The 16558-nt window shown below is 50.2% G+C and overlaps 1 protein-coding gene across 1 annotated transcript; it reads left to right on the top strand.

Annotated features, from left to right (window-relative positions):
- The first annotated feature begins 438 nt into the window (after positions 1-438).
- On the top strand, positions 439-2777 carry LOC148045241 (uncharacterized). The gene is given in 3 exon segments (XM_087715187.1): positions 439-864; positions 1001-2385; positions 2387-2777. Coding segments are annotated over 2 exon segments (1617 nt in total). The 5' UTR covers positions 439-864; positions 1001-1068; the 3' UTR covers positions 2687-2777.
- Positions 2778-16558: the final 13781 nt, after the last annotated feature.

Raw genomic sequence — 16558 nt, 5'->3', positions numbered from 1 at the left:
GACAAAGAGAAAGAGGGTGAAAGAGACAGAAAGAGACAAAGAGGAGAGAGAAGGACAGAGAAAGTGACAGAAGAGTGGGAAAGAAGGAGAGAGAAAGAGAGAGAAAGAGAAAGAGGGGGAAAGAGACAGAAAGAGACAAAGAGGAGAGAGAAGGGAGAAGGAGAGAGAAAGTGACAGAAGAATGGAAAGGAGGGAGAGGACGCCAAGGCTGCAGGGCTCCCTCGGGAAGTCCGTAGCGCGGTCTAGAAGGGATGCCACAGTCTGGGCGACGGTGGGCGCAGAAAGCCAGCCTGGATCCCGGAGAGAGCGAGTGGAAATGGTCCCCTGGGAGTTTGGGTCCCGCTTGAACCTTCATCCTTTGGCCGCCCGGCGGGGAGGGACCGAATCCCCGCCCTCCCTCCGCCTGTCCGTGTGGCTGGCTGGGGGCGGGGCGAAAGGAGGGGCCGGAGTGGGGACAGACGCGCAAGCGCAGAGGACGCTGGGAAAGCAGCTCCCTCCCAGCGAAGGAGGTTGGTGGGCGGAGCTACGGAGGCCAAGAGGGGCCGTTGCTGAGGCGGAAAACCAGGCGCGAAAAATGAAATAAAAGAAAGGAACGTGGCGGCGAAGGGAAGGCTGGAGCCCAATTTGGCGCTTGGGGGTCACCGCCGCAGGAGGAACGGTGTCGAACGACATCAGGAAGTCTGAGAACCGAACTGTTCTAGCGGGTCCCTTTCTCTCCTTTGGGGGAACATCAAGGAGGCGGTGCCTGGAGAGGAGAAGGCGGGGCTTCGCAGGAAGGAGGGGCTGGTATATGGAGCGCCTTCACTTTCGGAACCAGAGAGCTGACGGAGGGAGCGGTTCGCTTCGGAGGCGGAGAAACCGGAAGTAAGTAGAGACTTCAGAGACAGATTGGCAGCCTGGGAGGGTCTCCTTCGGGTCCTCGGGAGGGGAGGCCTCGGCCTGGGCCTCTCCTGCGGTGAGGGGGACGCCGCCGTGACCCGCCTCTCTTTCTCCCCTGCAGGAGGACGGAGCAGCCCCGGGAGACGGCGGGGAAAGGCCGGGGGCGGGGGCTCCGGAGCTGCAGGAGGGATGAGCCCAGCGGGAGTCCGGGAAAGGCGGCTGCCTGGAGGGCGATGCGGGGAGGAGGAAACGGGCGGAGACGCCGAGACGGGCCTGGAGGGCGGAGGGTCCTTCGGAAGACCCCGGAATCCCCAAAGGATCCAGGAGGAAGAAGAGAGATATCAGTGCCCGGAATGTGAAAAATTCTTCAAGAGAAATGTGTATCTACGAAAGCATCTAAAGGTCCATTCAGGAGAAAATCCTCATAAATGTCTGGAGTGTGGAAAGAGCTTCAGTGAGAGGAGCAGCCTTTATAGACATCAAAGGATCCACACAGGAGAAAAACCTCATAAATGTCTGGAGTGTGGAAAGAGCTTCAGTCAGAGGAGCAGCCTTTATACACATCAAAGGATCCACACAGGAGAAAAACCTCATAAATGTCTGGAGTGTGGAAAGAGCTTCAGTCAGAGGAGCACCCTTTATACACATCAAAGGATCCACACAGGAGAAAAACCTCATAAATGTCTGGAGTGTGGCAAGAGCTTCAGTGAGAGGAGCAGCCTTTATGCACATCAAAGGGTCCACACAGGAGAAAAACCTCATAAATGTCTGGAGTGTGGCAAGAGCTTCAGTGAGAGGAGCAACCTTTATAGACATCAAAGGATCCACACAGAAAAAAAACCTCATAAATGTCTGGAGTGTGGCAAGAGCTTCAGTGAGAGGAGCAGCCTTTATGCACATCAAAGGATCCACACAGGAGAAAAACCTCATAAATGTCTGGAGTGTGGCAAGAGCTTCAGTGAGAGGAGCAGCCTTTATACACATCAAAGGATCCACACAGGAGAAAAACCTCATAAATGTCTGGAGTGTGGCAAGAGCTTCAGTGAGAGGAGCAGCCTTTATGCACATCAAAGGATCCACACAGGAGAAAAACCTCATAAATGTCTGGAGTGTGGAAAGAGCTTCAGTCAGAGGAGCCACCTTTATAGACATCAAAGGATTCACACAGGAAAAAAACCTCATAAATGTCTGGAGTGTGGAAAGAGCTTCACTGAGAGGAGCACCCTTTATAGACATCAAAGGATGCACACAGGGGAGAAACCTCATAAATGTCTGGGGTGTGGAAAGAGCTTCAGTCAGAGGAGCCACCTTTATAGACATCAAAGGATTCACACAGGAAAAAAACCTCATAAATGTCTGGAGTGTGGAAAGAGCTTCAGTCAGAGGAGCAGCCTTTATGAACATAAAAGGATCCATTCAGGAGAAAAGCCTCATAAATGTCTGGAGTGTGGAAAGAGCTTCAGTCAGAGGAGCCACCTTTATAGACATCAAAGGATTCACACAGGAAAAAAAACCTCATAAATGTCTGGAGTGTGGAAAGAGCTTCAGTCAGAGGAGCAGCCTTTATGCACATCAAAGGATCCATTCAGGAGAAAAGCCTCATAAATGTCTGGAGTGTGGCAAGAGCTTCAGTCAGAGGAGCAGCCTTTATGCACATCAAAAGATCCACACAGGAGAAAAGCCTCATAAATGTCTGGAGTGTGGAAAGAGCTTCAGTCAGAGGAGCAACCTTTATAGACATCAAAGGATGCATTGTGGAGACAAAGGGATGAAATGCCTGGAGAGTGGAGAGCACTGTTCCCTCTAAGGTGCTGCTGCGCCGCCGTGCACATTGCAAGAAAACACCGCGCGGCCGTTTTTAACTGCGCGCAGTGATTTCTGCCACAGGTTCCGGAAGATGAGGGGAATAGCTGCTGCTGGCTCTTCCTCCAACAGTGCTGCCAGATTTGCCGCCAGCGCTGCAGCCGAGGTGAAGCCTCCAAAGCTCCCGCAGGCGCCCCCACCCATGGCAGCGGCGGCGGTGCCTCCCCCTCCGCTCAGAGCACCTCAGCTGGGCTCTGGGTTACCCCTGCCGCAGCCTCCACCTCCGCGGTTTTTCAGAAGCCATGAGGCCTTTTTCCCTGCTCCCCCCCCCCTCCGCTGCCTTCCTACTATCTCCCGCTGCCAAATGGCTCCTCAAAAGCGTGGCGGAAGGGAGAGGGATAACACGGAGGCCAGCTCAGGTGCTCTGCGTGGAGCCTCCACACACAACCGGTGTGCTCCACAAACGTTCTTGCTCACTAGCTCAAAAGGGCCCTCGCTGTTTCTCCAGGCAGCCCCCGCCCCTCCGTCCAGCCGAAGGTCGCTCCTGGCAAGGCAGGCTGCTCGGAGGCTGGCTCTCCTCCTCCTCGTAGCGCCGTGAAATCCTTGGGTGGCTCCCAGCTCCTCTGCAATACAGCCAGTCCTTGACTTAGCCTCCACGCAGAGCACCTGAGCTGGCCCCCGCGTTATCCCTCTCCCTTCCTCCTCCGCCGTGCTTTTGAGGAGCCATTTGGCAGCGGGAACTAGTAGGAAGGCGACGGGGGGGGGTCAGGGAAAAAGGCCTCATGGCTTCTGAAAAACCGCGGAGGAGGTGGAGGCTGCGGCAGGGGTAACCCAGCGCCCAGCTGAGGTGCTCTGAGCGGAGGGGGAGGCACCGCTGCCATGGGCGGGGGCGCCTGCGGGAGCTTTGGAGGCTTCACCTCGGCTGCAGCGTTGGCGGCAAATATGTTGGTGCTTTTGGAGGAGGAGGAGGAGGAGGAGGAGGCGGCAGCAGCTATTTAGTGGCAGCGGGGGGTTAGTTGGCATCTTCAGCAGCAGCCCTGCCCCCTGTGAAAAAAACCGAAGATGGAGCAGATCCACGCAGATGACGTTGTTGCCACATGACTGGAGGAGGAATTCTGGGAGTTGAAGTCCACAAGGCTTAAAGCTGTCAGGTTTGAAGACCCCTGGGGGTTTTTTTCCTAAAGGGCTAGGGGTGCAAAGGTCTTGTAACTTGACAGCTTTAAGACTTGCATGCCTCAATGCCAGAGTTTCTGAGCCAACATTTTGGTTGCTAAGCAGGACCGTTGTTAAGTGATACTGATATTATATAACACTTTTAATTAAGCGGGTACCTTGAATAAACATAATTTGAGTTTCAAATAATACTGATTTCATTGTAGTCTTAGGTGACATCTGTGAAAAAAATTCAGGTGCTCAGGCATGAAAATATGCCGCTCAATCACTATACTTTTCTGCTCACACTGAAAAAAAATTAGAGGGAATATTGCCTTGGGGAGGGGGTGGCAGCCCCCCTTGGCCAAGTTGTTATTTCAGCAGAAGGCTTTAAGGATTTATGAGCCAGGAAAACTCCCTGGTTTGGTTCCTTTATCTATGGGGCCTGATATTCCCGTGTAACAATTTCTTCTATGTTTTCAAGAATGTGCCTAGCTTTGAAGCCCAGAGATAGAAGCGAAATGCAGCAGTGAGATAACATTTGCAGTAATGTCATCCAGTATATTAAGGTTACAATTTGCTGGGCTGGAAAACAAGTAATTTCTGACCGTATGCAATAATATAAGCAGAGCTCAGTTCTTAATAAATGATTTCTAGCAGTATCTCATATCAGAAGCTAACGGCAAATATTGGTTTAATCAGTAACAATTGTATAGTAGCATAAGCAATTCATAATAAAAGCAAATAGCCAATATCGATTCATATACTTCTTCATTACTATTCAGGAAACACAAAGTTTATTGCTATAGAAACGTCCCGTAAGCATCATTGTGCAAAAGGAAACAATCAGGTCTGTATGTTATTACCTTATTCTACTGTATTCATACCGTTTTCTTTCCTTTTCATCTTTACCCTATCCTTCTTCCTCTTTCCTTTCCCCTTCCTAACTTTCCCATTATTTGCATTTTTCTTTATCTTTTACACTTCGATAAAGTAACAAAAAGAAAAATCAGGTATCTAGTTATTAAGAAAATAACTGAAGAAGAGAGTGGGAGGAGACCTTGGAAGACTTCTAGTCCAACCACCTGATTTAATTTGTCAATTAAAAAAAAGAGAGGAATATAGGGAAACATCCATGAAATCACCCAGAATGCAGGTCACCTTAATGCGTGACGCGACAAAAGTACGAACGTCAAAAGCGCGCCAACAAAACCGCGGCGCTAAAACCGCGATGTCAAAAGCGCACCGACAACAGCGCGCCGACAGAAGCGCGATTTAAGTTAAGGTACGGTTTAGGGTTAGGTTACAGCGCGCTTCTGTCGGCGTGCTGTTGTCGGCGCTCATTCATTGCGCGGTTTTGTCGGCGCGGTTTTGTCACCGCGGTTTAGTCAGGCGCGCGTTTGTCATTCACGCATTTGTGGTGGAACCACCTTAATGGAGTGTTTTTTTCATTTGTTTTAGAACAGAGGTTGGGGACTATGGGCCTTTTATGACTTGCGCACTTCAAAGCCAGCATGGTTGGCTCAGGAATTTCTGTCACGGCTGCCTCCGATCAACCCCCAGGGAAGAAAAACCTTGGCTCCATAGATTCAAAGAAAAGGGACTTTTACTGTGAAAAAACAAAGGAAAAAGACAAATTGAAACTAACCCCAGTAGCCAGGCAACCACAGTCCAATCATTGGCCAGGAATATGTTTTGGGAATATCTCTGGTTCAGGTGCTCCGTGCCGCCCTCCTGCATGGCATTTCCAGGACGGTTGGCCTTGAAGCTGTTAAACAACCCAAGCTGCCCTCCCTGATTCCAAGCCTCCCTATGGCTTCTCAGCAATTCCACTCTCACACCACCTGCACAATTCCCTTCCCAAATGCCCATCGCTCCCTCCCTCCCTGTTTCCAAGGCAGCCGGCAGCAAGCTTGAAGGAAAGCAATGATGCTGGCTAGGCTGACATTCTGGGAGTTGAAGTCCACAAGTCATACAAGGGCAACGGTTTCCCTGTTGCCCCCTGTTTTAGGGGGCAACGCAACCTATGTCAGCACAACTGGCTGATTATGGTGGATCCTGAAGAAGCTAAGAAGGATGAGGTTCGGTTGGCAATGAGATGGGAGACCACTATGAAGCCTCAGGCCGCAGGCTGGACTGGGACCCGGAAACCCTTCCCTTTTAAGGGGAGGGGTCTCTGCCATCTGCTTTGGAGCAGACCCTGCCCATGCCAGCCAGGGCTTCCTTTGCTGCATTTCCCAGCAGCTGCTCTCGGAGAGGCAGAAGGAAGCTTGGCGAGAGAAAAGCAACAGCTTCAAGAGGCCCTTCAGCAGGTGGTCCTCCATCTCTCAGGGGGGTCTCCCTGGGCACTTTAGCCCGTCGTCTGCTCTCCAGCGTCAAGGCGGAGAGAAGCTCCGAGAGGCACATTCGGAGCCCTGGGCTGTTCAGTCTGCTGATGCATGGCTTGAACGAGAGGTAGGGAAGTAGGACAGGCTCCAGTGGAGACGAAGAGGAGGTCACTAAACAATCTGTTGTAAGTCAAGGACTGAATATTCCACACCATCTTAAGTTGTGAGTGAAGGGGGGGGAGCAGAGATGTGGCCTGGAGTGGCAGAAAGAGTAGTGGGGGGCAACTTGGGTGAAGCCGGCTGGTGGCCTGAAAAACCTTGGCCGTCTCCATCTGACCTCCCTGCCAAGTGCGGAAACTCTCCTGAAATGGAAGGGTGGAGTTTGGGAGGTGGAGGTGGAGCCGGTGAGGACATTTCTGCGTTGATGTCCTCCTCCCAGGAGTCCCGAAGGGCTCAGATACGATCGGGGGCCAAGGGAGGCGGGAAGCAGATCGCTGGAAAGCCTGTTGATCTTGGACGGGTCCATGCCTGTCCCTTCATCCTTTGGGTCAGCAGGGTTGGGCTCCGCTTGGAGACCCCAGCTTTCGCCTGCCGTGAAGGAGCCCTCCTCAGTCTCCGGCCTTCTGGGCCTCCAGCCACGGCCTGTCAGGCTTCCAAGTAGCACCCAAAAGTCAATCGGAGTCCGAGGCAAAGGATTCCTCAAAGCTCCAATTGATGAAGAGAGCCAACTTGGCACATCTGTGAAAACCCGAATCTGAAAGCTTCCCGGTTTCCCCCACCCAGTTGAAAGTTCAAGATCTTGCCCCCCCTCCCCACACCCACAAGTCCATCCCATGGTCCAATCTCCCACTGCCACGCTGGCAGCTTCCACCCATCCAGTTCCGGTCAGGTGAAGAGGTGCAAAGACAAAGGATGACCTTGGCTTTCTAGAAAGAATGTTGTTATGGCTGCATATCATCTAACTCCATACAATCCCTCCCTCCCATTTTCCCACCATAGAAAAGGCATAGTAGAATAATAGAAAGTGTGGCAGGGCAAAGATCCAAAGGAAAAGAGGGCTGCAGGCCTGACAAGGCCTTTGCCTTGCATAAATATAAATAATAATACAAATAATAAATATAAATATAAATAATAATAATAATAATAATAATAATACAAATAAGAAATACAAATAATAAATACGAATATGAATATGAATACGAATATAAATATAAATACAAATATAAACATAAACATAAATATAAATATAATAAAATAATAAATAAAATAATGAAATAATAAAAAAAATGGTATGGAATGGAATAGAACAATACACAGCCTTTCTCTGCACCCTGTTCAAGCAGCAACTCAGGTGGTGGAAGCCGTGAGAATTCAGCACTTGGGACAGTGGCAGATCAATCACCAGCCGCCAGCTCCTCCCCCATCCACCCACCTCTTGCCAATTAATTAGCCGCCACCGGTCAGCCGAGCCAGCCAAGCTGCAGCTCCTCATCACAGGGGCCTGGAGGGCTGCTGAGGGCGGCCTAGAGATCAGGGCACTTGGGGTCGAAGGACCCTTTCACAGGGGTCGCCTAAGACCATCGGAAAAGACATATTTTCAAAGTAATACGGAAAACACAACATAATTTTATGGTTGGGGGTCACCACAACACGAGGAACCGTATTAAAGGGTCGCGGCATTAGGAAGGATGAGACCCTCTGCTCTGGAGCTTCATCCCCAGCACATCTGGGGGCAAATCTGGTGACCTGGAGGGCGGCAGGGCCATCCTCGGGGGGGGGGGGATTGTGTCTTTGGCCTGACTTTACTCAGAGCGTCACCTGGCTGGGTGGCCCAGGCCTTTAGCAGCTGAGGAGTTACAATCAGCAGGAGAGATTTAACCCACCCTGGGCCAGGCGGGAGGCTCTGGATGAGGACCTCAGAGCCACGAGAGACTCCCTTCCTTTTCCCTTGGGCTTCATCGGTCTTTCCGTGTCTCTGCACGGACGTTTGAAGACGGCTGGGCTGCCACTCTCAGAAGGTGGCGCAGTGGTTAGGGTGCAGCACTGCAGGCCACTTCAGCTGACTGTTATCTGCAGTTCGGCTGTTCTAATCTCACCAGGCTCAGGGTTGACTCAGCCTTCCATCCTTCCGAGGTGGGTAAAATGAGGACCCGGATTGTTGTTGGGGGTGATATGCTGACTCTGTAAACCGCTTAGAGGGGGCTGAAAGCCCTATGAAGCGGTATATAAGTCTAACTGCTATTGCTATTCCTATTGCTATAATTCCTCAGCAGGCTGAGCCCATGGAGTTGCAGCCCCCCCCCAATCTTAAAAGGACGAAGGTTTCAGAGCCTTGTTTCAAGGCATCGCAATAATGGCTACAGGTAATCCTCGAGTTACGTCCACAATTGAGCCCAAAATGTATGTTGCTAAGTGAGAAATTTGTTAAGTGAGTTTTGTCCCATTTTACGACTTTCCTTGCTGCGGTTGTTAAGTGAATGTGGCTTCCCCAGGGCCTTTCCTGGTCAGAAGATTTCAAAAAGTGACCACATGTCCCTGGGATACTGCAACCGTCATAGATATGAGTCGGTTGCCAAACATTTCAATTTTGGTCACTTGACCATGGGGTTGCTGCAATGGTCATAAGTGTGGAAAATGGCCATAAGTCACTTTTTTCAGGGCTGTTGTAAATTTGAAGTCACTAAATGGACTGTTGTAAGTTAAGGACTACCTGTATTTCATATTCAGATCCTTCCTTCCTTCCTTCCTTCCCTTCCCTTTCCTTCCTTCCTTCCTTCCTTCCCTCCCTCCCTCTCTCCCTCCCTTCTCCCTTCCTTCCTTCCCTCCCTCCCTTCTCCCTTTTTCCTTCCTTCCTTCAATCTTTCCTTCCCAGAGTCACAGACTTGGAAGGGACCTTGGTGGTCTTCTAGTCCAACCCATTGCTCAAGCAGAAAGCTCTATATTATTTCAGGTTGTCCAATGTCTTCTTAAAGAACATTGGACAATTTCTTCTTAAACAGATCTCCAGATCTCCCCTCCCTCCCTCCCTCTCCCCAATGTTAAAGCTGAGTTCCCATTGCTGGAAAGGGCCGTTAATAGATCTCAGCTGGAGCTGGCATGAACCCTGCTCGTCCGGCCTCTCCCTCGTCCTCTCTGTCCAGCCCTGGAGTGAGTCTGCTCTGCGCCACAGACCCTCCAGCGAGCGTGAGAGCGGAAGCCACGGCTGCTGGTTGCCTTCTGATCTTGGCTGATGCCCAGCCTCTTGGGTGAGGCCCTCGCCAACCAGCAAGCCGGCAGACTTGTCAATTTCGAGGTGATTCATTTGGACAAGCTCTCTCTGCGGAGTTGACCGGCTAAGCTGTCAATACTTGGAAAGGAAGTATTGCTAAGCAAATTAAATACCCAAACAACATGATGTTTATTAAGCATTAAAAAATTGAATTAATAGAAAAATTAATAGAAATACTTGGAAAGGAAGCAATGACAGGGCTGGAGGCAGAGGAGGACAGCAGGGTGCTTCTGTGGGTGTGGCGCATGGGCTGGGGGATTGATGCCTCTGGAAGGGAAGTTGGTGGTGTGGGAAGTTATCATCCAGCCCTCTCCCAGAAAAATGAAATATCCTAGGAAATATTGAAAAGGTAAAATATTTCTCTGGATGTGAAAAGAAACATGTCTTAAAAGACAGAATAGTTGCCTGTAGCTTTCTGCCCATCCCCAGCTAATGGGCCATTAAGATGGCCAGGCCAGCCCACTTTACATAATAAAGACTTCTCCTCACTGCAGCTGTAGGGGGAAGGGATATTACTCAACTGACCACAAGGCATCTGAGGACTCATCACAGCCTAGAGAGTAGCCCCCTGCATGGCACCATGGGAGTCTGACAACCAGTCAGAATACATTTCTTACACAGGAACAGGAAACAGAGAGGTGGGACTGAACAGGGTATAAAAAGCCTAGCAAGCCCCTCCCTCAGCCCTTCTCTTCTTCTCCACCAACATTGAAGCATGTGATCCCCTTTTCTGTTCAGGACTCAAGCCATGTGGCCCTGTCCACCATTAAAACCATCTTTCCAAGCAGCCTCCATGTCTCCAGTGTCTTTTTCCCCACTTGGAGCTGAACCCAGAAGGACATTTCTTTCAACAGTGGAATGCCAGGCGGGGGCAGAGCAGAGCCCCAAAGGGGGACTTCTGGGGAGAAGTGAGAAGATGGAGGCAGCTCAGGACTGCTTTGGCTTCTTTGTCAGCACAGGGGCCCCCACGTAAGGGGTGGGACCCCAAGAACCAGGCGAGGAAGAAGAGAGCTAAATGAATAAGAGTAACAATACTTTATTGTCATTGTACTTATATACACAGTGTACCCATGCAACAACATTCACATAACACCAGAGACCAGGCCCAACACACACAACAATCCCCACGCACCCCCCCACCCACCCGAAACCCCCTGCCCCTAAACCACCCAAGCACCCACGCAACGGACCACAAAGGAAGGAGCACCAGCACTCCTTGTGGGCCACGCTCAGAGGGAGCTGCCCACCAAGGCATGAGGGGGGGCCAGGCTGACCCGGATTCGGTCCCCCCCCCTGCTGCAATTTTTCCTGCAGATTGACCACAGAAAGAGAAGGGAGGGGGAGGAATTCTCGGGGTGGGAGTTGGGAAGGACGGGGGAGCTGAATGACTGAGCCTGAGAAAATTCCCTGCAATTCAAGGTCATATTAGAACTTTCCCTACGTCCCAGGCTGTTTCTCAAAACACAGAGGATGCCTTGGAATGGTGGGCAATGGACTGGAGAGGAGGGGCCAATGGGGAAAAGGGGAATCCACCCAGCTGCTTCCCGTGGGGATCTTTAGAATTGTCTTTGCTGCTTCTGTGCCTCTATCAGTGAAGTGATACGCTTGGTAAAATTCTGCCCCAGGAGTGCTTTTTCAAGAGGCAACTGGATATTTTGGGTTTTTTTTAAAAAAAAGACATTTCGCTTCTCATTCAAGAAGCTTCTTCAGTTCTGAGACCTGAGAGCCGAAGAAGCTTCTTGGATGAGAAGCGAAATGTCTTCAGAGAAAATCCAAAATGTCTTCCAGTTGCCTCTTGAAAAAGCACCTTGGGGGACAACCGTGGCCTGGATGATGGCTGAGACCTCTCCAGAGACGTCTGTCCCGTGAGTTTCTTTTTCTGCCCTCTGCCAGGAGTGTCCAAACTTGGGGACTTTAAGACTTGTGGACTTCAACTCCCAGAATTCCCCAGCCAGGCATCCCTGGCCTATGCCAATGGGAGGGTTGTCAGCCTCCCTCCCTCTGTCTGGAGGCTCTCAAGGAAGGTGGGAGTGGAGTCTTTTGGGATGAAGGGTCTGGCTTATTTGCTTCCAGTTTTGTTTTTAAAGGGTCCAAAATTGGGACTTCCACCACCACCATCCAACACGAGCCTCTGGGCGGGGCCCGGCCTATGCCACGGCTTCTGTAGAATTTAGAATTTTTTTAGAATTTTATTAGAATTTGTAGGCCGCCCTTTTCCCTGAGGGGACTCAGGGCGGCTCACACAAAAACTGGGAAAGGGGAATACAGACAGTAGGACAAAACATGTAATAAAATAGCAAACAACAAACACTCATCATTCGGGCGGGTAACTATCCTATCCCCAGGCCTGACGGGCGAGCCAGTTCTTCAAGGCTATGCGGAAGGCCTGGACGGTGGAGAGGGTACGAATCTCCACGGGGAGCTCGTTCCAAAGGGTCGGGGCTACTGCTGAGAAGGCCCTCCTCCTTGTAGTTGCCAGCCGACACTGGCTGGCCGATGGAATACGGAGGAGGCCTAATCTATGAGATCTTATCGGTCGTAGGGATGTAATTGGCAGAAGGCGGTCTCTCAAGTATCCAGATCCACTGCCATGTAGGGCTTTATGGGTGATTAATAGCACCTTGAAGCGCATCCGGAGATCAACAGGTAGCCAGCGCAGCTCGCGGAGGATAGGTGTTATGCGGGTGAATCGGGGTGCACCCGCAATCACTCGCGCGTAAGCCCCCTTCTGGTTGGTTGGCTTATTGATTTAGGCACAAGGTGTTATGGGAACCCTGCTTCACTCAACGGGATTTAATCTTTTGTCTGTCGTGCAATCTCTCCCAACTGTGAGACAACAGGAGGACAAATTCCCATCTAAAGCGATCAGCGAAGCAGCAAAACCCTGGAGGGGAGCAGCGAGAAACGGATTCTCCTGCAGAAGATTGCGCTGAAAGGAAGGACCTGGGATTTGTGAGCGTTCTCTGAGAAAGGAAGGAGGAAGGTCACATCCACTACGGGCACTGAGCACCAAGACAAACAGAACAACAGAGTCGGAAGGGACCTTAACAGGTCATCTAGCCAAGGCAGGAGACCCTACACCATTTCTGACAGAGGGCAGTCCAGTCTCTCCTTGAAAGCCTCCAGTGATGAAGCTCCCACAACTTCCGAAGGCAACTTCTGTTCCATCAATTGATTGTTCTAACTGCCAGGAGATTCCTCCTTAATTCCAGGTTGAATCTCTCCTTGGATCCATTTTCCATCCATTATTCCCTGTCTGGCCTTTGGGTGCTTTGGAAAATAGCTCGACCCTCAACTCCTCTCTGAGGCAGCGTCTCAAACATTGGAAGATGCTATTGTGTCACCTCTGGTCCTTCTAGGCTACTTCAGCTGACTGCTAGTTGCTGTTCGGCAGTTCAAATCTCACCAGGCTCAAGGTTGACTCAGCCTTCCATCCTTCCGAGGTGGGTAAAATGAGGACCCAGATTGTTGGGGGCAAGAGGCTGACTCTGTAAACCGCTTAGAGAGGGCTGAAAGCCCCATGAAGCGGTATATAAGTCTAAGTATTATTATTATTATTATTATTCTAGACAAGGCAGAGAGACGACTGAAGTCTGGTGTCAAAAGTAGGAGGTCAAATAAGCAGGTATTGACAGACCTTGTGGCAAAACGGTGAACACTTAGAAGGAATCCACCACCCCCAAAAACCCAAATCCAATTATATTTGCAGACCAGGCTGGGAAGGACGCAGAAGACTTAAGTGTTAGGATTGAAGGAGGCTGGTGGGCCTTCTCTGCCCCTATTTTTATTTATTACTCAAACTTACATCCTGCCTCTATCATGGGGATATTTATGGCTCCCAAATAAAGAATACAGGGAGTTCTCGACTTATGACAAGTAATTCATCCTATAAGTTATGTTGCTAAGCGAGGCAGTTATGAATTTTGCCCCATTGATGGCCTTTCTTGCCATGGTTGTTAAGTGAATCGTTTGCAGTTATTTGCACGGTCGCCCATTAAATCCGGCTTCCTCGCTGTCCCAGAAGGGGATCAGGTGAGCCCAGGACCCTTTGAACCGTCATGAGTCAGTGGCCCAGCGTCTGAATTTGGATCACGTGACCACAGGGGCAGCTGCAACGGCCGTAAGTGTGAAAAAAGGATCCTAAATTAGTCATGTGGTAACTTTGAACCGTCCCTAAGTGAGTGGTCGTAAGCCAAGGACTCTCCACATTTGCCTCTGGAGAGCAGGTAATGTCAGAAACAGAGGAAGCTTTAACGGGCAGACCCGAGTGGGGGGGCTGGTCCCATCACCCCGAAACGCCTCTTCCACTTTCCCCCGTGAAAATGCCTGCCTCTCCGTGGATGAGCTGACTCCGGCATGAAGGCTTCAAAGCAGCCGCCCTTCGGCTGCCCTGGGGAGCAAAGAGGAAGCCAATTCGGGGCCCGTCCATGGCTGCCCTGCATGATGCCAGCGGTGGGTTGCTGCCAATTTTACTACCGGTTCACATCCCCCGCGCAAGCCAGACGTGCTGCGTGTGCATGCACTGTTCAATGCAAGTGGTTCTTTGTGCATGCGCAGAACAATTTACAGTGCACAGTGACTAAAAACCCAAATGGCAACGGCCCAGCGGCAGCGAGGGAACCGGTTCGGGGGCGTTGCAGGCCTGGGTCGCTGCCAGTTCCGTGACCCAGGCCTGAATTCCGCTACCGGTTCAGTTGAACTGGGCCGAACCGGGAGCAAGCCACCTCTGCCGTATACCCAACCACCATCTGAGCTCTCCCTCCTGCCTCTCACAGAATCTCCCCCTTCCTCTCGCTCCGAACGGCAAGCGGCGTTTCCTTGCTGATTGAGGAGTTCCTGTAATGAGCTGAAAGTGCCGCTTCTAATGGCATCCGTGACTCGTCGCCCAACTCAGGGGAAGGCACCGGCTGGCACCGCCTGCCAAGGTCTTGGGGGACCCCCAAGGCTGCGTCCCTCCTGCCTTTCCCAGGAGCAGACTCCGTCCCCAAGGAGAATCCTCCTCCTCAAAGAATCTCGGGCCGAAGGAGAAGCTGTGCCAGGGGGCGCTTCCCACCATGGAAGTGGAAGGGGAAGTGGGTGTGGCTCCATCGCTGAGGACCAGGCTGAGGTCCCTTCCAGCTCTATTCTGATCGACTGATTGGTTTGTAGGGTCCCAGCCGTTTCCCTGAGCCACTGAGATGCCCAAGAGAGAGGAGACGCCAGACGAGGCTTGCAAAAAAACCACCAGCTTTTATTGATGGCCGTAGCAAACGCTGGGAGACGAAACTACGACCAAAACATACAAACCAATGCATGGAAGGAAGAGCCACACCCTGCAAGAGGAGCTCAGAGTATTATATACATTTTGGGCAGACAGAAACAACGTTTATCCAATCAGAGACAAGCCTGATCTTTAAAGCGTCCTTTTATCCAAGCTCCTCTCTCTGTCTCCCTTCTCTGTGGAGGATCCCTAGAGCCTTGGGGAGGGGGTGGCAGCCCCCCTTGGCCAAGTTGTTATTTCAGCAGAAGGCTTTAAGGATTTATGAGCCAGGAAAACTCCCTGGTTTGGTTCCTTTATCTATGGGGCCTGATATTCCCGTGTAACAATTCCTTCTATGCTTTCAAGAATGTGCCTAGCTATGAAGCCAAGAGATAGAAGCGAAATGCAGCAGTGAGATAACATTTGCAGTAATGTCATCCAGTATATTAAGGTTACAATTTGCTGGGCTAGAAAACAAGTAATTTCTGACCGTATGCAATAATATAAGCAAAGCTCAATTCTTAATAAATGATTTCTAGCAGTATCTCATATCAGAAGCTAACGGCAAATATTGGTTTAATCAGTAACAATTGTATAGTAACATAAGCAATTCATAATAAAAGCAAATAGCCAATATGGATTCATATTGATTCATAGACTCCTTCAGATTGATTGATTAATTCTGCAGATTTGTTTTTTTTCAAAGGTTTTATTTCTTTTAAAACACACAAATATTTCATCATTCCTCAATCATTAAAACATCGAAGTACAATTTTTTTGTATGCCCCTCCCTCCCTCCACCCCCTACCCCCCTCCTCCTTCCCCCCCCCCGACTTCCCAGAACCCGTACACGGTATGGATTTTTAACAAACACAGTCTAAAATCTATTGAGAAAAAAGAAATAAAGAAATTAATGACATTCTGCATTGACTCTTGCTGAGCTAACTTTAAACAATTTAAATCATTTCTGATCTTAAGCATAGGCTAACTGGAATTTCTTGGTCCCGTATTTATTTTGTATATAGTCAATCCATTTTTTCCAGTCTCGTTTATATCTCTCATTTGAGTGGTCTTTAAGATCTGCCGATATTTTAGCCATCTCGGCTAAGTTTGTGACTTTCAATGTCCATTCTTGGATTGTAGGCAAGTCTTCCTTCTTCCAGTACTGCGCCACCAACAGTCTTGCTGCCGTTATTAAGTGCAGAGTCAAGTTAGTCTCTACCACTGTAAAGTCAGTACATATACCTAGTAAGAATAACTGGGGAGTAAACTTTATCCTTCTTTTAAAGATATTTTGCATGACCCACCATATTTTTATCCAAAATGCTTTAACCTTTTGGCAGGTCCACCATATATGATAATACGTAGCATCGAGAGAACCACACCTCCAACATTTAGGCTGTACATTCGGATACAACTTTTTAGGATCTAAATGCCATCTATAGAACATCTTGTAAAAATTTTCTCTCAGATTTTTTTAATTCTGCAGAATTAGAAATTTGCAGATCTGGAATGGAAAGCCACCCTGAGGCATTAATCGAGATGGGCAGGTATAGAAATGGAATAAATAAAATCAATAAAAGTAGAGGACGACAGGGCAGTGGAGGACTGGTCTTCTCCTCCTGGATTAGGGGCAGCAGAGCCCCAGATAACCTACTCCTAGGCGGGGAGGCTCCCCAGAGCCAGGGGTCTGGCCGATGCAGGAAGCAAAGGGAGCTCATCCGTCTTCCACCGGTCTCTGCTCAGTGCCAGCATCCGAGTGCCAGGGACAGATGGCTGCCGAGGGAGAGATGGGGCTTCCCGGGGGAGCAGCCGGCCCAACTGTCAGCCCCCTCCTGGAGTTAGCAAAACATGTGTTCCTCCCCTCGCTTGGGAAGTGCTGGGATTGCC

Source organism: Thamnophis sirtalis, unplaced genomic scaffold, assembly GCF_051295495.1.
Source record: "Thamnophis sirtalis isolate CommonGarterSnake01/CBP01778 unplaced genomic scaffold, rThaSir2_p1.2 scaffold_5, whole genome shotgun sequence".
Taxonomy (NCBI): domain Eukaryota; kingdom Metazoa; phylum Chordata; class Lepidosauria; order Squamata; family Natricidae; genus Thamnophis; species Thamnophis sirtalis.
This window is presented reverse-complemented; position numbering and strand designations above follow the sequence as displayed.